The sequence below is a fragment of the Nycticebus coucang genome, chromosome 7, assembly GCF_027406575.1.
Source record: "Nycticebus coucang isolate mNycCou1 chromosome 7, mNycCou1.pri, whole genome shotgun sequence".
Lineage (NCBI taxonomy): Eukaryota > Metazoa > Chordata > Mammalia > Primates > Lorisidae > Nycticebus > Nycticebus coucang.
Window position 1 is genome coordinate 123,848,493 of NC_069786.1, and position 24,268 is coordinate 123,872,760.

Below are 24,268 nucleotides of genomic sequence, written 5' to 3' on the forward strand. Positions count from 1 at the left end.
TCCCAGTTTTACATAATTGCCTTAAAAAGAAAACTCTTAATACTGCTATCAGTGAAAATTACTAACATCCAATGTTTCAAGTTAAGCTATGATTCCTGACTCCTCCTCCCTATCCACACATACACACATAGCCCAAAGCACATTGGTGACCTCACTGGTGGCCAGCCCCAGTCTTTATACGGCCTCCCAAAGATGCCACATAGCCCTAACATCCTTTTCCCAATTGTCACCTGTTCCAGATCTTGACTTTTACATAAGACAACTTTTCCAAGCAGACACACATCAACTCGTATTTCCTTTTCTCTTATATCCTGCTGTTACATCAGGAAAACCTGCATTTCCATCATTTAAGAGTCACAAGGTACCTCTAACCACAACCAATAAACCCATGAGTGCCAGTGATGTTCTTACATCCAGATCAAAGGAAGCTGTGAGTTCTACAGGGAACCCCATGTACGAATCAGCACTGTCAATCCCTCAAGTCCATAAACGGGGCCAGAAATCCCTGTTACTTCTCTCCGTGGGTCTTGTTTGTTCCCTGGAGAAGTGAGTCCTTTATAGCCTTCTCCCTCAGATAGTCCTCAAGAAAGAAAGTTCAATTTTTGTCTGTTTTCTCCACAGTTATAAGACATTATTCTTAGTAAAGCATCACAAGAATGGAGAAGCATGAATCCTATGTACTCAATTTTGATATGAGGACAATTAATGACAATTAAGGTTATGAGGGGGGGAAAGCAGAAAGAGGGACAGAGGGAGGGGGGTGGGGCCTTGGTGTGTGTCACACTTTATGGGGGCAAGACATGATTGCAAGAGGGACTTTACCTAACAATTGCAATCAGTGTAACCTGGCTTATTGTACCCTCAATGAATCCCCAACAATAAAAAAAAAAAAAAAAAAAAAGAACTTAGGGATATGCCTGGCACTCAGTAGAAAGTCACCAACTCCCTGTTGCACGACTTAACCAGAACATTCTCTCCAGTCTAAACATCAGTATCTTCAGCAATTCTCCACTACCATCTTCATGACCAGTTATTATTTCTTCCAAATTCCTGGTGCAGTACTTACAAAAGCCTAATTATGCAACGTATGGAAAAATCTAAGACAATCTTCAGTACCCACCAAGTGTCAGGCAGTAGTAACGTCCCTGTTTCCCCCAAAATAAGACATCCTCTGAAAATAAGACCTACTTACAGGAAAGATAAGATGTGCCCTGAAAATAAGACCTAGCACATCTTTGGGAGCACGCCTTAAAATAAGTCTTATTTTCAGGGAAACAGGGTAGTTAAGGAAAAACTCTCTTCCTAAAAAGAGTATGATTCTGGGCTACAGATAAATGAGGTGCTGGTATATTTCCCATACTGTACTTTAAAAACATATGGTCCAACATTCACTCATTCAGCATCTAGGTACAACAAACAGGATCTACCAAATGCCAGATTCATTCCACTAAGCATTCAGATCTAGTCAGCCAGGCTGGCAGACAGAGATACAGCCTAGCTCAGTACCAGAACCACTGGAAAACATTTTCAAGTTTTAGAAAGTAACATACATGTCAAAATGTCTGTGAAGGGCCAATAAAACTGAACTCCTATTTAAAATAGAATCAAACATTTATTTTACAAATCTGGGGAGTTGAGGGTTTCATATTTAAATGTGACAAATGTCTTGCTATATGCACAATTGTTCAGACCCTAAGCTTTAGCTCAACACTTGAAATGTCAGACAATATTTAAGAAAAATTATTATAATAGCTGACAAACTAGCTCAGAGCACACATTCTATTACTTTGGCCATCACACTATACCAGCCTCACTTGAGTGTGGAAATGAAAATGGAGACCATAGATGAAAATTCTCAAATCGTAGCAACTAGATTCAATTTCCCAGACAGAGGTGACAATTGAGCAGAGTAGCTAGCAAGTGCCACATTGGCAAAATGGATTCAGTTAAATTTAATTCCTTTTCCCAGACCTTACCTTTGGTTTAGTAGAAGAGCTAATTAGGAACAATATACCCAAGGGGAACAAAAAGATGGAACAAAGGGACATGGAGGAGAAAGCTCTATGAATCACCAACTTAATAACTGGCCTCTTTTTAAAAACAGAGGTAGCTATGACATAATACTTATTTTTCAAATAATTTTCTCATAGCTTTTGATATCTGAAACCTCAGTGAAAATGCTACACTGTAACTTAGATCAGTAAGCTACAATTAACATCAGAAGAAATATATTAGTAGAATAAAAGTGGATAAGCTACTGTTGGAAGCAGAGAAATAAATCTTGTCAAAACAAAGCAACATTTCTGTCAATCTTCAAAAGAATGGTTTGGGGGAACAGAGGAAGTACCCAAAACATTAAGATACACTGGGATTGCAGACATAGGAAGGATGGGGTTATAATTAATTTTATCCAAGTTTTCATACCAGATTATAAGGACTCATGATTTTTTTTTGCCTGTTTTTAATATATCTGATATTATTAAACAGAAATGAAATGGTCAGAGGTACTCGAAATATATCCACACTAATGTTTTGTTTGGGACTTTTCTAAAGCCACTCCCTCCCTTGACTCAAAACTCTCCCCTGAATTGTTGATAAACATGTTACAATTTTGGCAAATGCTGAGCACCAACTCAAATGATGGAGCCACGAAATCAGTGGCAAGTCTACTCTCCAACAGCTCAGAACCTTTAGTAGGAAACAGTGGCATAAATCAGTAACTGCAGCAAGAACAGGCCTTATGGCAAGATCCTTCAGGAAGGGGTAAACTTTCTAAACAAAAGAGACAGAGTGGCAGGCATACTTGAACTCAGCTAATAAAATACTTCAGGCGCTCTCTTTCAACACTAAAATGTACTGATTTTACAAAGCATATGAAATTTTACTCACTTGGGCTAGAAATCCATTCGTAACTTTTCATAGTTAAGAGCTGTTCCTAAATACCTTCTGTTGTTATTTAAAAAAAATAATATTCCCCAAGTCACGGGCTGGGCGGGCTGGGGGAGTGGGGGGTCTGGGGGCTGAAGATTCCTTCCTGTCTGGCAAGTAACTGTAAATCCTATCCTAGGGTGGTTAGAAAGCAGTGGAATGGGGCTCTTTTCTTAGAAAAGAGACATTAATTAACAATCCACCTGAAAGGAGCCAGTGAATTAGATCGAATTGGGTGGCATGGGGTTTTGTTGTGTACTTGATAATGCAAAGATGCCTTCCAAGAGTCCGTCTAACTAATAAAGCATGGTGGGAAGCAGGCTTTGAAGACACAATGACATTCCTCCAGCCGGTTTCAAGCTGCAGGCTAAAAGCACCCGCCATTCATTTTTCCTTCTCCAGACACATTCTTCCTTCAGTTCAAAGGCCCGAGAAACAACAAGCCCGCACACTTTCTGAAGGTCGTCCCTTGTAAGGACTTGAGAGGGACCAAAGGCTCAGGCTGCAAAATAATTTTAAAGACCAAGTTTTGGGAATGTAACCTTTTTTATTGGACTGTCAGTTCCACAAACTTTCTCCTCCCACCTCTCCACACACATGGTGGGGAGGGTGGGGGAGGAATTTAGGCAAAAGAAAAAGGTTTAATTACATGTGTACTTGGAATGACTTCCAGGATACCCTATTAGTGGAAGCAAAATATTTTCTAAACTTAATTCATTACCCATTCTTTTAAAAATGTAATATTAATATCCTTTCATTTAACCAGAGGGAATGGGATCTGCTTTGAAAGGAAGTTATTGTTTAGCCTTGGTTCAAAGAGTGTGCTGGAATTGGGAAGGGGGGCACATGGGCACGAGAGGGGGAGTCAAAGGAACGAAGCTGCCAAGAGCACAGTGTAAAAATACCACTGCACAAAACTTCACGGCTCTCCCGCCCGCCCACCACCCCACAGGTCTGGTACAGTGTCCTGTGTTGTTGTGTTCTGTGACCTCAAGAATATTTAAAGCATTTGAGATTCTGGTAAAAGAAAACCATAAATACTGATTGAAAGAAGAGCTGGGTAGAAAGTTAGCAAAAGCAGAGGCTTTGCTTTGAGAGGGATGTGGCAAACCATTTGCATTTTGCTTTCTAATAACCAGCATTGTCAAAATCTAGATACCGTGTTCAGGTGGGAGAAGCCCCTTTGAACCATTTCAGTCTTTGACTCCCTCTCAGCCTTTGCTTTCGACCTCTCCCCACAAAAAGTCTACTTCTCTCAGTCAGTTCTCCTCTGGCCTTGCTCCTTACATGAGTGAGGGACAGCCAGCCAGTCCCCCTCAGTGAGAGGTAACACCATCAGTAAAGGGACAGTGGGTAAGGGACCATTGGCTCTGAGTTACGTTTCCTTGTTGGGGCCCATGTAAGCCATCTGAAGACTGTTAGTGTAATCCTCCATAGTAGGTGTCTCGGACAAACGTTACAAACATTTTTTTCACAAAGCACCAGTGACCTTAAAAATAGACAACAGCCTCTGTGACTAGAAACCTCAGTAGTCATTGTTTATGTTTTTCTTAGAGGTGAGCTATGGCCTTTCACCCATCCGATCAGAGGTATTCTCAAAAGTGAGATCTAACTGCTAAGGAGATGCCATCCCAAGACCTGAATCTATACTGGTCCACAGAACGTGAGATATAAAAACATTTGTTTCCCCTTCATAAACCTGAATGATAGAACTGTGTTATTTACTCTTTTCTGAAATCATTTCCTGCCCCCACATTTAAAGTACTGCCCACTGTTCTGCTTCAGGACACTTCGTCCTCATACTACATACTCATACCTCATACTACATTTTGCAGTAGCCTATTTCTTTGTTTATTTTTGCTCTCTAAAACCCTTCCATGAGGACAGGGACATGCCTCTTTCAGTCTCCACTGCCTTGCTCATGGTATAAATTCAATAAATATTTATTGAAGGAAATGTTAAATGATCATATTCTTTGCAAAAAAAAAAAAATCTAAGATGAAAAAGTGATACTATCCTATCACAAAAGAAATTACTGCTATTTCATCCAAAACAAACTGTTCGTTAGAACATCTAAGAATAATTTTATTCTAAATGTTCAACATGCAACTGATAAATGTTAATGATGACAAAATAACTGTATTTGTAAATGCATTTATATATAGTCGTAAATCAGAAAAAAAAAGTTCCTCCATGAAGAAGTAGTGACTCTATTTTACCCCTTGAAACTGGCTGTTACTATGTGACTTTCTTTGGAGAGTAGCAAATCAGAAGCTTTAAAGTAGGGCGGAGCCCGTGGCTCAGTGGCTAGGATAATGGCAACACACACCAAGGCTGGTGGGTTCGAACCCAGCCCAGGCCTGCTGAACAACAATGACAACTGCAACCAAAAAATAGCCAGGCATTGTGACAGGCACCTGTAGTCCTAGTTACTTGGGAGGCTGAGGGAAGAGAATCGCCTAAGTCCAAGAGTTTGAGGTTGCTGTGAGCTGTGACACCACAGGACTCTCCCAAGGGTGACATAGTGAGACTCTTTCTCAAAAACAAAAAAAGCAAGTTGAGGCCTGAAAAGTACTTAGGCTTTGCTGGTAACACATCCAATATCATGTGAAGTCTGGGTTAGCCTGCTGGGGACATGTGGCCCAGTCAATACCAAGCACTAACCTCCAGCCGGAATCATCCACCACAGTTTTTTAGGAAGGGCATTCTAAATCACCAGCCCCCAGCCAACCCTCTGGGTGACTAAATAACATGAGTTTACCTCAGTGAGACAAGCAGAAGAACCACCCCACTAAAACCAGCCAAATCACCAACACACAGGAGTACAATTTCATAAATGACTGATGTTTTAAAGCATTTAGTTTGGGTGGTTTGCTATGCCTCAAATGTTAAATGACATATATGCCTACAATACTAGAGAGCTAGAATATATAAAACTTCTTTTTCTTAAAGTGCCTTCAGGTTGATGAATTTCATTCCTCTTTACTCTAGATACTAATTAGGAAGAAAAACAATACTATTACTATGTGTATTATCATATTCCTTTTTTTTTTTTGCAGTTTTTGGCCAGGCCAAGTTTGAACTGGCCACCTTCAATGTATGGGGCCGCCACCTCCAGTGTATGGGGCTGGCACCCTACTCCTTTGAGCCACAGGCACCGCCCTGTATTAGCATATTCTTATTGATAACTCACACATAAAAATCAAACACTGATAATTCCGATTCAAATGTTATTTATCTGTTATCTTAATCTTGAAAGTTCTATTTGGTAACAAGAGCTACCCTATCCTGTTTATACTCTTTCTGGACCACAATCAGAAAGAGTAATAGGGATCATTCCTGAATGTTTTTGACCATTGGAGAAGTTCCTTTTCTTTGAAAGTAGAAATTCAATACACATTCTCCTTCGGAGGTACGATTCTCCAAATTCCACTCCTGTCCAGCTGCTCCAGAGGCTGAGGCAGGAGAATCGCGTAAGCCCAAGAGTTAGAAGTTGCTGTGAGCCATGTGGAGTCATGGCACTCTACCCGAGGGCGGTACAGTGAGACTCTGTCTCAAAAAAAAAAAATAATAATAATAATAATTCTGGAGCAAATGAGTGAGAGATCACCAGTATCAAGAAATTTCTTTAATTATTTGTATGTAATTTTGTTTCTAAATTAAAATGCTCCAAAAATTTTAAATGGTCAATGACCAATCCAACAAAAAGCATCAATTGTTTTGAACTCTCAAAAATATAAGACATTGGTGTCCAGAAAGTCTTCAAAAGGATTCTTAATCTTTATATTTAATCCTACCACACTATACTAGAACTGTAAGAGCTTTCATTCAGTCTGGGGTGGTGAGTGCCTGAATACTACCATGACAATGAACAGAAAAAAAAAAAAAGTAATAATAAAGATTTTGAAAGGTAATGTTTGAAAACTTAGACATCTTTCTCTTTCTAATTTGCACAAACTTGGAAAAGTAGATCATTTCTTAACCAATGCTTTTCCCCTTTCACTGAGTTATATGAGGTTAATCACTAGCAACTTTTTGAACCTGAGGATTCAAAAGAGGCATGGAAATTTATGAGCAGTCTACCTTTGGAAAGATAAACAAGAACCAAGCCCTGATAGTGGCCTATGAGAAGCTGGGGACGAGGGAGAGAGAGAGTGCCTGATTTTTTTGCTCTGTACCTTTTTTTCTTTTTTTTTAAACCACTTTTTAGCATGTGTAGGTTTTGTCTATATCAAACACACATGCGGGAAAAAATACATGATTAGACCTAGCAAATGATTATAAAACTTGGTGGTCATCATCAAAACAGAAAAACAGCAAGTGTGTTTACAAAGGCAATGATGACATCGCACAGCACATTCTACTTACAGCCAAAAGTAAGCATAGAAGCCAAAGTTCAAAGGGTAACAGCCTTTTCCTACTAAAAATAAAAACTAACCACCCAAAGGGGGAAAAAAATCCTCCTTATATAATAAAACTAAGACAGCAAGACTTCAAAATTTTTATTCGTGCCCCCCCACCCCCATGCTATGTTCTCTATGACTGACCTGCCATACCAAGTTGCCACCCAACCTCTGTTCATATAATACCGGGGCCCCTCCTCTGGGCTGCTTCACTTGTACTAAAGATCTAAAGCAAAGACGTCATTTTCTTGCTGCTTGGTAGTATTATGTCTTTCCTAATGCGTTTCAACGGCCTTATCAACTACTTCGTATGCTGGTGTTATTCTCAGTCTAGAAGCCATGGGTAGGATAATTAAGAAAAATAACAAAACTTCAAGGTAGACGGTATTTCTGCCCTTCAAGTTTATTTTTAAAATGCCAAATTTCATAGATTACAAGTTCTGAATCCAGACATTTCCCCCCAGGTAAGTTATATCCTAAGAAATTTGGAAACTACTTCAGTGATATCCTTTCTCCCATTTTTTTTTTCATTTCCATGTATTCACCTTCATCAACTTTCAACAAAAGGCGTATTATTTGGAATATAATATGTACTCAGTGGTGTTTACGGAAGAAAAGGAAGGAAGGAGAGAGGGAGAACAAGGAAAAGTGGTTTGGGGCCTGTTTGGTCAAGCACAGATGATTTATGTTGGGCTGGCGATACCAAAGACTTTCTTATCTTCTGATTATTTTCACAACCCTAAAACTCAAGGGTAAGCATCATTACTTTTCATGTCCAGAAAGCTCTACAAATGATTTGAAAATGAACAGGGAAGGGTGATCATTAGGGAAGATCAGATGACTGACAGTTGACTACACAATGACCACTGGATCTTCTACTGGACTTCAACTAACAGCTATATTTTTATATTAAACAAATGTCTTTTTAAAAACATGGTACCTATCTCATTTATATCATATCTTTTCTAAAGTAAAACTCATAACCCTCTGTGAAAAATTTAATTTGTTTGCCATATATTTGGGGGGGAGGGAAATAATGCCTCTTTGATCATTTCAACAATTGCAACAAAAGTTCTCAAGATTAAGTGATACTATTCAGCAACATGACATAAATATGTCAAAGAGGATCAGAGAACTCATGTCAAAGTATTCTTTGGTCAACAACAAAACTGGAGTAGGGGAAGGGAATATGTATATCTATATAGCTTTTTAAAAAACATGGAATGCTAAAAACAAAAACAAAAAAAATAATGAATGCAACACAACTCAGCTAACTCAATATAACATTCAGGATAGGGTAATAAAACCACAGAATCTCCTCTCCGCTTCAAGATAGACAACAACTAAAATTGTAGTCTGACCCTCACATTCTACTCTATTGCCACATGAATGAAAATACAGAAAGGGGGTTGAAAAAGTAGCCTTTTCTACAAAAACACATCATTTTTAAAAGCTCTATTATTCAGAGACTACTGACTCATTAAAGAAGCACAAATAACATTTGCCCAACCAAATTTACTTTAACAAATACATTACAGCACAGCCTGCAGAAAGAATATTATTCAAATGGAAAATGTTCCTTTTACCATAGATGATAGTACCTTATACTTATCTAATCCATCTTCCCCCATTTTCCATGAATAAAGAATGACAAGAGATACTACCATTTCCACAATACAAGAATAGAACTACAGAAATGATACTTACTAGCCTATCATTTTAAAAAGTGTTACAATAACTTTTAGTAACTATTTCACATTAGTTGGAAATTAGTATACTATTATTATACCATACTAACATTAAATGTAATTCTGTTAAGTTAAAATTCAGTATGATTACACCGTTTGAACATGTTTCAATAACATTTTAAAAAGAGCTTTTAAAATCTGCCACACAGCTATCAACTCATAAGGTAATGAAATAATAAATCAATTACATAATTATAAACGTGATAGAGTATCACTTTAAATGCAAAAAAAGTATTAGTATGAAAAAAGTTAGACACTTTAGTGTGAAACTGACTTCAAACTGAATTCACAAGAAGCTATTTTCCTTGAATACAATTTCCAGTAACTCTGTAACATAAGGAAATAATTGAGGAAATGGCTTTTTTAAAAAAACAAAACAAAACAAAACCTTAGAATTGTGAAGTGCTCCATTATGCTAAATTACAAACCCATCAAAATAAAAGGAACCATTTATATACTATTCAGCTGAGAAATATATCTGATTATAGCAGGAGGATTAGAAAAGAATAAGTCAATAAAGTGCTGAATTAGTCAATATACTTCTAATTATTTATGAAATCCAAATGGAGGTACAAAAAGGGTCAGAGCTCCTGAATATATTGGCAACTCAACAGCCAAGATAATACTGAGTTGGTAAAGTGCTGAACAGCTCAATCAACTTACCAAAAATCCTAATTTATAAAGAGGCTGGACAACACTAATTTTGTCAGCAAGAGAAGTATTGAGTTGTTTCACACACCTAATAGAGAAAATAAAACTAAACAAAAAATTGTGAAAGACTTTCTATAGTTCCCAAAAATGCTTCTCAGATTTCCACAAACAGACCACCCACAAGAAGGGAGGATTTCCCAGAGAATGACTAGAATCATGTCACAGATATGCACTGGTTAAAGCTTAACCTACACTGGAGGTGCAGTAGGATATTTCTGACAGTTGACCTTAACATGCAAGATGACTTGCATTCCCACACATTTTAGTTTTGTATGTATTTACTTATTTATTTTTTGAGACAGGGTCTTTGCTCTGTCGCCCGGGCTAGAGTGTATGACATCATCATAGCTCACAGCAACCTCAAACTCCCAGGCTCAAGTGATGCTCCTGCCTTAGCCTCCCAAGAAGGTGGGACAACAGGCCCACATCAACACATTTTCCATTTTTTATAGAGATGAAGTCTTGCCCTGGCTCAGTTTGGTCTTAAACGCTTGCCCATAAGGGATCCTCTCCCCTGTCCTCCCACAGCATTAGGATTACGGGCTTAAGCCACTGCACCTGGTCAGATTTTATTCTTGAAAGGGGGTGAGAGGAGGAAGAGGAAGCTAATTCAGTCTAGAGATGCTACCAAAACTTAAGGCTAGTGTAATCAGGACGGTTTGTCTTAAGGTTTGTTTTACCTTAAAAATGCCCTCCCCCAATAAGAAAGTTTGAAATCAGGCCTGAAACAAACAGAATGTTTTCCTTCCAGGTCCCAGTCTGATCTGAAAGCAAAAACTGGACAGAACAGGATATTTGAATGCTTTAAACTCTGTCAACAGTTCCTTCAAAAAAATTCTCATTATAACTGACCCATTAAAGAATATCAGTCATTTTCTCCAAAACATGCCTATATTTAGAGCTGCAAAGGAGGTTAGAATAATTTAGAATGAAAACCTCAAGTTACTGATGAAGAAATAGGTCCAGAGGATTTAAGTGACTTGCAAGGTCACTCCACTAGTAAAGGGCAGTGTTAGAGCTCAAGACCTCTCTGGCTCCCAGGAACTGCTTTTTCCATTGCATCATTCAGGATAATACAAAGATATTTTCCAGGTACTTTGATAAACCAAAACTAAAAGAGAGAGAGAAAGAAGAAAAGAAAAAAAAGGGGTGGGGGGGGAGGCATGCCCTTTTGGATCAGAGAATCTCTTCCTGTAAGGTAATACTGAAGATAGTATTTGTTTAGGGGGCACTCAGATAAATGACTATAGTAAATGGAGTTTATTATGCTTTCATTTTCTAAAATAAAAAGCTACCTAAACAATGCCAGAAATTAGAAAGATTATTAGGTGCTTTAAGTTTTCTGAAACAACAGAGACACCCCTTCCCACTGGTTGGCAGCAGTACTGGGACATAGTGTTTACACCCACTTTAGTACATTTTCACTTATGATGTTTCAATCTGCACTGCAGGGAAAGTGCTCCCTTTGGAAGCTTACCCCTCAGTGATGCAAGAGGGATGCTGGCTGGTGAGAAATGCTTATTTGGAAAGGAGAAGGTGAAACTACCTCCATGCCATTTCTTTTCCTTTATTTTAGAAAGGACAAATCTGAACACAACTTTCAACCCATATAGTAACGCATCGCACATAATTTTGGTTATGGGAAAGTGCACAACATAAACCTAGCAGCTTTCAAAATCTGTTTGCCTAGCCTGACCTGAGGGGTGGTCACTTAAGTTGTCAATAGTTAAAAATATATATATATATATCAATCAACCAATCAGTGTTTGAGAACACAGCAGCATTTCCTCCAAACCTCAATAAGGAACATAAGGCGCACACTACCCAAGTCCTTGTAGTCAATCTCTAAATTCTCACGATCTGCGAGCTGTAGCCCGCGTTTTCCTTTCACTCTGAGCCCACCACCACAGTGTACAAGGCTGTTTTCCTGGATCCGATGAGCTCAGGTGCTTTGCAAACTGCAGGTGCTCAATAAAATCCTAGGGCACTTTCGAGCCAAATGAACCCGAAACAAAGCCAGCCACAGCACTGTATTTTCTCCTCCCTCCCGTTAGTAAAAGATGTAAATATAAGAACCTCGAGCCCACCCCACCAATCAGGCAACCACGTGCAGTCGCTTCCCTCCTGCTGGCGGGTTTGGAGACAGGAAGGAGGAACATGGCCTCGTAGTAAACCGTAGTAAAGAGAGGACGGAAACAAAATGGGGTACGTCACATGGTCACAGCCTGGATTTTTCTCAATTAAATATAAGAGGAACTGTGTGTTTCCGGGCGGCCGATCGGACTTTTTCATTCTTGCGAATTCCGGTCCAAATACATGATCGTGGCCCGGCTCATAATATCCTGCGGTGGAAGCGCAGTGCGGAGGGGGTGTTTGGCTTAGTTCAGCGGAATCTAGAGGGAGATAGAAGGGAGTAAAGCAGCCCCAGGAAGCCAAGCTCGCCGCCGCCTGGGGACCCAAGCCCGAGGGCCCCGCCCCGCGCCTGCTGCAACTGGGCGGTTACTCGCGCTGATTGGCTCTGGCCGGGACCAATCAGCGCCCGCCCGTCCCGCCAGCCCCGCCCGCCCAGGGCCAGTAGCTGCAACCAGGTGCCCAAAGGGCGGGGGCTCGCTCGCGGTCGCAGACCACGCGGCCTGGGAAGGGGCCTGGCTACCCCGGGCGACCCGAAGCCGGCGGGAGCGGGAGACCAGAGGGCTGCCTCAGCTAAAGGGGCCAGCAGGAAGGAGGGGGAGCCAATTGCCAAATAAAAAGGGAGGAATGCGGGAAGCGAAGGTGACCTGGAAAAGGGAAAGTGCCAAGACAGGGAGGGTGTGCCCTAAGCCCGAAAGGCCACACAGCTTGGGGAAGGAGGAGGGAATAGGGAAGGTGGTTGTGGTGGGACAGAATCCCAGAAATCACAAAAAAGAAATACAATGAAAGAAAGAAATGGCCGGATCCTTTTTTCTTTCTTTCTTTTTAAGAGTTGGGCATAACAAAGAATGACAAAAAGCAAAAACCGGACCTAAAAGGGATGACTCGGGTCTTTTCGAAAGCCTGCTCTATCTGCCCAGCTGCAATTTCAGAACTAAAACACAAATTGATGCCGGTTAAAGGTGGCGGGGCTGCCCTGACCCAGTCTAAGAGGCCCTTTTTTGCCCGCCTTCTTCAGCTCTCAATTCTGCTCTGTAGAGAGCAGGCCACACGTACCGCAAATTTCTGAAGAGAAGCCAAACAGGCCAACGTCAGAAACATGAAAGAAGAGGTGGGAAACAAAGGGAATGGGAGGAGGTGGTGGTGGAAAACTAGCAGGTCAGGACTAAGTTAGAGGAGACCCAGGTTGAGGCGAGAAAGGAGAAACAAAAAAGGCTGCTGGACTGGATGTTAAATAGAAGGGATCCAGCAAGTCTTGCGCTCCTGAGCACAGGGCTTCACACGTGTTCTCCTTCAGTAAACAATGAAAAATATTAACATACAGAACTAGACCCCGAGAGGTTAGGAGAAAGAGCACACCCTTCTTGGTACCTCTATTCATTTCACCATGTTTCAAGCTTTACCGGAGAAATGAGAAATAGAAGCAAAGAGGGCCATTGCCGAGGAAGTGAGGATGACGATTATTTCACAAACTAACATTCATTTAGAGAAGCTGTTTGCCACTCACAGGTCTAACTTCTCAGATGATAACTGACTATCAAATAACATCTTTAAACTCAACAGGGCAAAAGCAAGCAAGCAGAATTGAGGATATAAAGGTGCTGGTAGCATTTGGTGCCCAATTAAAACACAGGCACACAAACATTTACACCTTAAACACTGTAGAAATTTCCTGCCATTCTACAGTCCAGAATTATGTATATTAAGGATATGATTATCTGATTATTCCAGAATGTTATATTTTCCCAACGAAAATAAGAATAGGAGAAGGTTGGAGTTTTGTTTGTTTTTTAATCTTCCACATAAGGAGAATTTTATCTTACAGCCCTTTTTAAAACAGAAAATTCTATTTGCACATCAATTTTCTACAGCGCAAACATCATTTATTCTACTTTATGATTAAGAAAGCAGGTGAGAGAAACTTACTGATTCTTAATCTTTTTTTTCATCTCTTTTAAAACCAAAATTTTAGTTCTCCTAGGTTTGTTTCTTTCCAGTTTTCATTACTTTATCAATGAAGTACTTTATAGTATAAATAGTTAAAGTGTTACAGCCCAACTCCCAAAAGCATCAATTTGAAATAACCAAAATTTGTACTGTTGACACTGATATACACAATTTAAGTCTTTATTCTAGTTAATGATGAAAACATGTTGAAACAACTACTGATCAAATAAATGCTTTTCCTAACAGCTACCTAAAATCCTAGTTTTTCCAAAAACCTTTATCTTGTTCTACAACATAGAGAATGATATGGGTCAAATATTAGAAACAGGATCAAGGAGACTCTGACCACAAAATAAATAAATACCTATCTATAAGAACCGTAAGTCACAAATTAATTTCTTATGAATGGACACATAAAAAAATTAATATTTTTCAAAGTTCATTCTGTGAAGCACATATGAAATTCACAAGACAGAATAAAGTGTTTCCAAATGCTGGAAACTTCTGCAATGCCAACTCATCACATTATTTGCAAACTATACTCTTCTCTTCTACCCACAATTATGAGCGCTAGAAAACAAGCTCAACAGAAGGAAGGACAGGCTAATTTCCTATTACAAATGTTTTTCATTTTCATTATAGAAGACCCAAAGCCAACTTTCAACATTTACTAAGGTATCTACTCTTGAACTTAAAGGTGAAAAACAAATATCCTAAAAGTGAAGGTTACACAATTTAGTCCTTACATTCAATGCAAAACAAGAACTCCATGTTCATTACTATGCCCTCTTTTCAACATAAAAATCTTAAGTAATTTTACAGAAGATATTCTGTAGGCCCCAAATGATATGTACGACATCTCAGTGCAAGAGACAACTGTAAGCCAGACACCCTGGGATGAACTTCCATAACTCTTAACTAATAATGGGTCCCAGATGCATACAGAGCTTACTGCATATCCTGTATAACAGTGGCCATGCTGCGGGATGGTGAGTCAGTGTATGAATAATATTTTACAAATCCTAGTACAGGAACAAAAAGAAAATGTCACCTATAATTATTTTCTTCAGAGATCACAGACATAGGTACTTCCCGCTAAATATGTCAGCCTAAAAAGCTTTCTTTTCCTCCTGAATCTTTTTAGAGTAGCAGGAATAGAAATCAATTTTCTGTATACCTTGCCTTGGAACTGGGAAATCACGAGACCAAAGTACACAGAGTAACTAGATAAGATCTCCCTTAAGGGCTCCAAGAAACTACCATAAAGGAAGAGTTTTAGCTCCACTATTAACAATTTTTTTATTTTTTTTTTTGTAGAATTGTCCCTTCCAGGGCCTGACCTAAATATATAGTTAAAAGAAAATTTCAATATAGAGATTGAGATTCTTATACATGGATATGAACTTTACAAACCTCAGAACTGGCATCATAGAATGTAAGTTTATAAAATCCTACCAGAGTGCTTCACTTGGGAATTCTCAAATGAAAAAGCCCTCCTGAGGCTGTTCCTGCATGTTTATTTGACTCCTTGCCAGGTGTCACTGTGGGGTGAGCATCTTGCCTGCCCTAAGAATGTAAGTGCATTCTCCCTAAGGAAGCAGTGGGGAAGAGCAGGAAGGGGTGGAGGCGGAGAATAGAATTCATGCACAAGGTTAAAAGCAGTTTTGTCTCCTGACTTTGCCACCATGAAACGCACCTGCTGTGTGATGTCCAGTTGAGCTACTGGCGGGCCTCTGGCTGCTTCTGGAAACTGATGCTGGCATAGGCGCTTAAATCCTCACTGGAGCGGCGGGTGGAGCTGCTCTCACCGCTGCCCAGGGGCGGATGAGGGGATGGGGGTGGGGGAGGCTGCGCTTGAGGGGGGCGCTCCTGAGGGCGCTGCTTGAAGTCCTTGACCAAATCCAGGTCTATATAGTTAAGACCATTCTCCAAACCCCCAGCAGCCCCACACACTTGGGTTGGTTCTTTGGGGGCTCCCCCAAGCTCCCCAGGCTTTAGCCACACATTCTCAAAGGAAGCAGAGCTGTGGCGTTTCACATCCTCACTGCTGCTGCCACCGCTACTCCCTACTACAGCCCCTCCTCCGAAGGGCACTGTGTTGGCTGCCCTGGTGGCACTAGGTGTGGAGGAGAAGGTCTCCGAGCTATGCCTCCTCCGGCACCCTTGTGGGTCTGCACGGATTACTTTGGCACTCTGGTTGCAGTTGGGACTGAGGTTTACCCGGGTGAAGGCGCTCATACCCCCGGGTCCCTGTGGGCCCCCTAGCAGGGATGAGCGAGCAGCCGGCTCAGCTGTCCCTTGAGGCGCAGCAGGGGAAGCAGAGGCAGCTGAGGATGAGGGAGCAGCTGTGGCAGCCCGGGGTGGGCTCACCTCTGCAGCAATGCCTGTCCGCATGTCAGCATAGCTGACAGGAGCAACTGGGGAGGTGTCCACGTAGTTCTGACGGGGACAACCCATCTGCATGGTCATGTAGTCACCCCGACTGCTGGGTACTGCTCGGGTGGGCCTGCAAACACTAGCAGCCCCAGGAGGCGCTGGACCCACTCTGCCCATCTCAGCCCCAGTGCTCTCCTGCCAAGCTGCCCTCCGGCCTGGCCCCAGGTCCATTTTCATGTACTCCTCAGTGCCAGTCTCTTCCTCCCTGGGAATTGGCTGGAGCTGGGATGGACACCTGATTGAAGACAAGCTGTGGGAAGCCACGGGGCCAGACAAATAGCCAGGCTGATCACTCCCAAATTCAATATTCACGTATTCCCCTGGGCTCTTAGGCTCCGGAGGGTGTAACAGGGGCTGCTGCTGCTCTCGGGCCCGAGGTAAGGTGCTGGCCTTGGGATCCCCCAGGGACAGCCTCGTGGGCCGAGCCAGGCGGCTGTTGGTCTGTGCAGCTGTGTCCACTTTTCGAGGCAGATGGGGCTGCAAGACTTGATGGTGGGTATATGGGAGCCCTGGCTCCTGCCTAGCCCCACAGTATCCCCCACCCAGGCTGTCGCTGCTGGTGGAGGAAGAAGAATCTTCTGCTGCTGCAGCATAGAGAAGACGGCCAGAGCTGGAAGAAAGGCGGAGGTGCTGGTGCCGGGCACCCTCCTCTAACTCCCCAGGGCGCTGGGTGTGCTTAAATGACCTTGGCAATGAGTAGTAGGAGAGGACTGGCTTGTGCTGGGGGTACTCAGGGCCGTAGTAGCAGCTGGAGGGGCTGCTGGTGTTGGAGTCCCCCACTGGGGACATGTTCATGTAGTCCCCTGTGCAAGGCAAAAGCTTGCCACTGCTGCTTTCCCTGGGGGGTTTGGGGTGGGGCAGGGCTTGAGAGTGGTGGCCTCCAACACCATTTGTCCAAAGCTTCCCATAGCTGCTCCCAGAGGGGGCAGCACTGCTGCCGCTGCTGGGCCCACCTCCAAGGTCAGGGGAGCAGCTGCCACTGGGTGACATCATCATGTAGCCATTGGGGTCCACTCTCTGGGGATGGCGTCTGATGGGGTTGATGATCTGCTGGGGGGCAGACACACTCTTGGGGCTCATGGGCATATAGTCCCCACTGCCCTTTCTGCTGCCAGGCACTGGGGCCACCCCTGGAGACATGGGCATATAGCCGTCGTCAGTGTGGAGGCTGGAGGTGTCTGGGCGGTGATGGCCCCTCTGACGCTCCAAGGGGTGCATTTCCAGACCCTCCTCCGGGTAGGAGTGGGTGGGCACAAAGGCAGAGTGCCGGTGGCCCGGCAGGCGGCCTCCACTGCCACCTCCTGGTGGGTAGGCGGGCATCATCTCCGTATACTCCTCAATGGAAGCCACCGATGACTGGGACGGGGTCTTCTGGTGGGAAATGGTGGGGGATGTGCCTGCCGAGTGAGTTCTCTTTCGGAATCGATTATCCAGATCTGCAGCGCTGGCTGCTTCATCCCCAGCCAAGGCTGGACTGGTGCCCAAGCCAGCTCCCGGAATGTAGCGGTGGCCATTGCCACCCCGAGACAAAATGTAGTGGCCGTTGGGGGCGGTCAGGGTGGAGGTCCCCTTGCCACCCATGCAGATATAGTTGCTCAGCTCCTCCTCACCACGGGCTGGTGGGGTGTGGCCTAGGGAGTCTGGAGTGACACTGCGGAAGGAACTTCGGAAATCGCAGGGACTGGACCCATACTCATCCGAGGAGATGAAACCGCCATCACTGGGGGAACCCGACACAGAAGCGCTAGACCGCCGTGGGAAGAGACAGTCCGAGGTGGAGCCATGGCCACTGGTGCTGCTGGACGACAGACTGACAGGGCTAGTGGCTGAAGGAGAGCATCGAGAGGAAGGCATGGGGATGGAGCGACTGTGGTTGAGCGGGGGGTGCAGCCGGGCGCTGCCCCGATGCCGATGGGCATGCGTCCTGTTGGTGCTCGGGCTCACAGGGCTACCGTCCACAGAGGCCGGGCGGGACATCGTGCCTTCTCCGTCGCTGGAGGCGCGGACACGAAAGGACCCTGGCTTCCCGCCCACCATGCTGGCCGGGGAGGTGGCAGTGATGCTCTCCGTGCGTGACCGGCGGGTCAGCCCCACCTGGCTAGGTGGGGGGTTGTTGAGATGGTGCCTGCGCAGGGGGACGCTGATGGGGTTGGAGCAGTTGGATGAGGACTGGCTCTTGCTGCGCGGGCGGAACTCATCACTCATAGCCCGCATGGCCTCCAGGATGGTCTCATGCATATTCTGGGCCACCACCGAGTCATCCACCTGCATCCAGAACTCCCCGGGCCCTGTCACAGCCGAACGGCCCACCTCGATGAAGAAGAAGTTCTCCGAGTGGCCACAGCGCCTGATGTTCATCAGCTGCAGCACCACAGCAGCTGCCTCCGAGTTAAGCTTCACGAAGCTGATGGTCTTGCTGGTCAGGCAGAGACGGTAGATGCCAATCAGGTTCTTCGTCTGACCCAGGCCCTTGGGTTTCAGGATCACCTGCCAGACCTCTTTGAAGGCGGGTCCTGGGGGCACATCCCCATAGCTCAAGTCCTCCCCAGCCTCGCCCAGGGCCGAACTGCTGCTGCAGCTGCCCCCGCCGCCTCCCATCCCAGGGGCTGCGGCCGCATCGTGGTGGCCCTTGGCGCGGTTGTGCAGCTGCAGGAGAGCCTGGTACCAGCTGTCTTGCTCCGCCTCACTGTCGGCCGCGATGGCGAAGTGTTCGTCCCGGGTGTAGAGAGCCACCAGGTGCTTATTCTTGGAGTCAGCCCGCTTGTTGATGTTGAAGCAGCTCTCAAGGGGGATCGAGCGTTTGGGGGCGCTCGACTTGTGCCGCCACTTCTTCTCGTTCTCGTAGTACTCCAGGCGCGCCGGACCCCCAGCCTCGCTGGCCGCTCGCAGCACGAAAAAGCGCTTGTGCATGCTCTTGGGTTTGCGCAGGTAGCCAACCTTGCGCACGTCCGAGAAGCCGTCGGTCTCCGGAGGGCTCGCCATGCTGCCGCAGCCACCGCCGCCGAGCAGACGGAGGCGCCGAAAAACAACTGGGTGGGGGGAGGAGGCTCCTCGCCGCGGCCCCGCACATGCAAACAGGGCTGGAAGCGGCAGAAACCCGGATCCGAAATCCACGCGGCCCCGGCGCCGGAGAAGGACGCAGCAGCTGCGCTAAGGAGATAGCCCGAGCGGAGTTTACGGGCGTTTCACGCCCAAGGGGGTAGGCAATGGGTCCCGGGTGAGTGCAGCCGCGATCCTCCGAGAGCCAAGACTCCTCTGAGCCACCGCGCCAGGGAGGGAGCAAAGATGCATCCTCTCTCGCTGCCCCGCTGGAGTCCGGCGCAAGGCGGCGGCAGCCTGGGGTCTCTCCGCGTTGCCCCTCCAGGCGCGCGCGCCTTCCCTCCTGAGTTCCCCTCTGGAAGTAGCGATTCCCGAGGCAAATTAAATATCCTTGGGCAGGGGGAGGCGGGTTGCCAAGTCCCAACGTTGCACAGGGTTCTCCCTCCTCCTCCTTCGCCTCCTCCTCCGCCTCCTCCCACCCCCGCCCCAACAGTCCCCGCCGCCACCAGCAGCCCAAATACCAGCTCAATCGCAGAGACCGCGGCGCTGCGGCTGTTGCTGATGTCGCCTCCCTCGGACGAGTCCTCTGCAGTCCCCATTTGGGCCCATATCGGCGGGCGGAGAAAGTAGCTTTTCCATGAGAAATGCTACTGGGCAGCCAAGGGAGCCGGTGACGGTCGGAGGGACAGGCTCATCCCTGCCCCGCGCTCCAGTCGGCAGAGGAAGAGGGGAGGGGACAAGGGCGGGAGGCGAGGGGGGAGGTTTGGGAAGGATTCGGGGAAGACGCCTGTTCCCCCGGAGGCTCTCCCGCTGCAGTTACTTCTCTCCTCCTCCTTCTCCTCCTCCTCGGAGAGTTGCCGAGAGCCCCAACCAAAACAAGCGGCGGCGTCTGGCTCTGTGCGCCGGCCCCCTCCGACCGCGCCGCCGTCTCACTCGGAGGAGAAAAACACGTGACAGAGCCTCAGCGTTCGGCAACCGGGTCGCAGCCGCCTGGAGGCTCCCGCCCGGGTCTCTACATCCCGGGCCGAGCCCGCCCCGCGCCCGCCCCTCTCCGCCCCCCGGCAGTGCCGCAGCAGCGCCCGAGCCCGGCCTGGAGCAGCGCTAGGACAGCGCCCCTGCGCGGCCGCTCGCCCGGACGCAGCGCCTCCCGCCCGCGCGCCACCCAGGGTGCCCCCGGCCCGCAGGAATCCCCGCGGCGGCGCGGGCGGGGTGTTTGGGTGGCTACCCCAAAGCACGAGGGGAGTCTGGGAAAACGGGAGGGGGGCGAGCTCAGAAAGACGCAGGAGTGAGGACGGGAGGCGACGGGAGGGGGGCACTGCGGCTGCAGAGCCCCGAGTGGGAGGGCCGAGGGAGGAGGGGGCGCAGGAGCTGGCTAGATCTTACCTAGCAGGTAAGATCGACCCCTGGGAGGGAGGTTTCTAGTCAAGGCTTTTTCTCCCAGGAAATGAAAAAGCTGGATTTCGGTTTCTGGGTGATAGGCCATAGTGAGGAGACCCGTATTTTGACAGGGAAGGAACAGCCTTCCACTTTGGAATCCGCGGATTTGCTGCCATGAGGTACTTCAGGCAAGCAGAGGGACACCCGAGGGCAGCGATTGTGGGGAGTTATAGTCACTCCACAAGAAGAACAGGGATCCCCGCAAAGCGTCTCACGTCGGGCTCAGTGGGAGTAGCAAAATATAAATACCAGTTTCTCCCGGTCCTCTCGCCCACAGGAGAGAGGGGGCATTCACACCTAAGGGATGCGGGGAGAGGTTGTGAGATGCTCCTTATCACATTCCGAAATTGTGATTTTTAAAAGATGTTAGGAACCTACAGAGGGTTCATTAGGCCAAAACTCTACTGTGCAAATATTAGCTGAAATATTTGTTTCACATACGGCTTCCACGCCCATTGAACCACTCTATAAATTTTTAACCTTGACCACAAGGATAATTGGGAGAAAACAAGGATGGTGCCAGCTCAACTGTACAGAAAAATGGGTACTTCATGAGTAGGTCAGGTCAGCAGCCTGGGTCTACTTGTGGTATCAGTCTCTCCACAAGCAAACGCTCTCCAAAGTTTTTTGGGTTGTTTTTTTCTTTTCTTTTCTTTTTTTTTTTAAGCTGTCCTGTAAACAGTTTGTCCCTGCTTGCTCAGCTGGCATTAAAGATTTACAAATATGACGTTTGACGTTCTGTTTAATACTGTCTTATTTTTCCTCTTTATTCCTGGAGGGTGTGGGGTTTCCGCCCCCTCTAATCTATGCCCGGGACCCTCCTCAGCCTCCAGCTACATAGCACTGCGGGATGCTGGCAGGGAAACACTGCAGTCGAGTCGCTGGGCATGCTCCTTGGCCAGGACGAGCTCCGCCTACTGCAGGGTGAGGGGCGGGGCGAGTTTTCTGGGGAAGCCTGCTGATTGGTGAGGATACTTGTCTTTCAAGCCTTGCACTGCAGGAGCGGAGGGGGGAGAGGGGTGAGGGTACCAAGGTAGGTTGCAAAGCGTAGAAGGGAAAAAAAAAAAAAAAAGGAGGAGGAAAGAGAATAAGAACCATAGGCGCCATTCAGAGGCGTGCGTTGCGTGAATTAGGGGATCCGGCCTCTGCACAGGGGCTACACCCCACAGCAGCCTGGGCGCTTCTCATTTCTCCTCTTACCTTCTTGTTCTCTGTCATCATGAAGCTTCATCTAACCCGGTTAATCTATGATTTGAGTACGCATGTTGAATTGAAAGCCTTCCCTTCTTTTCTTCTGACAGCTTGGTGATGTGAGCACACGTGCCCGCTACAACCAAGCTATAAATAGCAAGTATTTGGCCCTGGTAACCAGACAGCAATAACAGCGATTGACATTCGGGCAGTACAGAGTGCTGTATAGGGGGCGGGATAGGGAGATGCGGAACAGAGAATCCTGAAGTTAGCGGAAAAGTGTAACTCTGCCCGTTTTTACCCTAGGCAAGAAAAAAAGAAAGGTGAAAGGGTTACTAGTAACAATGTCTTCCAGATAAAGGCCAAAAGGGCTTTTTACAGGTTTGATGTTTAACGCTGGCATGAGGGTGAGGGAGTGTTTCATACTTTGTAACAAAACGATTCAAATCCATAGATTTTTACTGCTCTAATGTCCCCGTCCATTACCCGCTAGCCCCCTGATAAAAGCTAAAAAGGGGACTGCACCGCTATGGGAAACAAAATAATCTTTTCTGGAAAGGAAGGCTGGAAGATTATTTCATCTGCAAATATTTTACAATAGTATTCACAGAAACGTTAGGATTTTGATCATATAAAACAATTGTTATTATAAAGCCTTTACTAAACAATGTACTTCTCAGTGGCAAGAGATTTATGCTTTTAAACACATAGTTTCAGTTGCTAAAATATTTAATAGAAATTGTGAAATAAACCAGATTGCTGTGACATATTCTGCTCAGACTGATGGGTTTCCAAGGAAGATAACCACTGATCATGGGACGTTATTGCCATTTTTCCTACTTCCTGATAGTTTACTGCCAGTGTTCAAAGTGGTTAATATTTATTTTAGTTATACTATGATACGGTCAATTGTTCTGTACATTTTTTTCTTAATGGATTGAGATAACTGAAAATGCAAATTTACATTTGGTTCACATAATACACAGAATAGAAAGAGATGGCTTTTATGGAATCTGAAGTAATACTGAGCAGGTATGAGAATTATCCTGTCACCTAATGCTAAATTAGTCTTGTGGTGTATTATAATGGAATACACTGTATGAAAAATGTACTCCTCTCCCGAAAATTCACAGGAACTGAAAAGCAACCTATTACCAAAATATGTTGCTCAATGCTGCCATCTAAGGGACAACTGGAGCCAATTTCTGTAGTATGAGAAAGTGTTTTTTTAAAAGAGGGCTGAAATGATTAGCAATTTGATATCATAAATACAGTTATGATTAAAAGAATTAAAATTTTAAGTGCCATTGGTACCCTTATGAGTAACATGTCTACAGTTCATTTAAAATGGAATAATTTTCCTGTGTATGACATTGCCATAGGAGATTTTACAATTGGACTCAGCCAAAAGACCACATTTAAGGACCTAAGAGGCCAGGTCAAAGGTTCCCCACCACTGATTTATAGTTTACTACATATATCCCTAAAGTGGTTGAATAGGGTAAAGGTGAAACTAATCATGTGAAAATTTTAAAGAATTTCTTATGTCAAATAAATGTTTTCATTAACATGAATGAGTCATTACTAAAGGAGCTGTTTAAATATTGACGCCTCTTAGAATTAATTTAGGCACTTTAGAACAATGCTTGAAGGAAAATCAAAACTGGTGGGTTTTATCATTTTAAGTTCTATTTTTATCTTAAGATAGCTCAGTAATAACAAATATTTGAATGCCAACTCTGCAAGACAGTATGAAGTAAACAAAAAGAGATGGTTCTCATAGCTCAAATGGGGTAATAACAGAGACAGTACAAAATAAAGATAGTTGATGACTAACATTATGTGTGTGTTAAATGTGTGGATTTGCTTAGAGCAGATGGACACCATGAGAGATAAAATAACTAAATAAATCTTTACAGAGGAGGGGATCTTAAGCTTAATCTTGAAGGATGGTTGTAAATCAGATAAGTAATGGGCAGTTTTTTTCCTATTCGAGTTTTTTAGAGCATCTAAAAGAGATCTAGGTGAGGCAGTGAGGATGTAGCTATCTAAGACATGATAGGCCCACAGGAAGTTTACAGTGCAGGTGGAAGACAAGTGAAGGCAAACCCAGAGCACCATGGTCTCTTCTATAGAAAAGTAAGTTTTGGGAGAACTAGATAACCACATGCAAAAGACTAAAACTCAACCCATGCCTCTTACCGCTTACAAAATTGACTCGATGGATAAAAAACTTAAATCTAGTACACAAAATGATAAAAATCTTAGAAGTGTGGGGAAAACTCTTGACAATGTTGG

The 24,268-nt window shown here is 44.9% G+C and overlaps 1 protein-coding gene across 2 annotated transcripts in view; it reads right to left on the minus strand.

The window, feature by feature from the left end:
* IRS1 (insulin receptor substrate 1) overlaps positions 1–20,339 on the minus strand; it is a 60,083-nt gene extending 39,744 nt beyond the window's left edge. For both annotated transcript variants that reach the window (XR_008381205.1, XM_053597177.1), the window contains exon 1: positions 15,564–20,339. Coding sequence is in view for 1 of the 2 variants with exons in the window: in XM_053597177.1 (XP_053453152.1) it covers positions 15,587–19,285 (3,699 nt within the window). In the remaining variant the exon portion in view is untranslated. The remainder of the gene's footprint in view (positions 1–15,563) is intronic.
* Between the last annotated feature and the right edge of the window lie 3,929 nt (positions 20,340–24,268).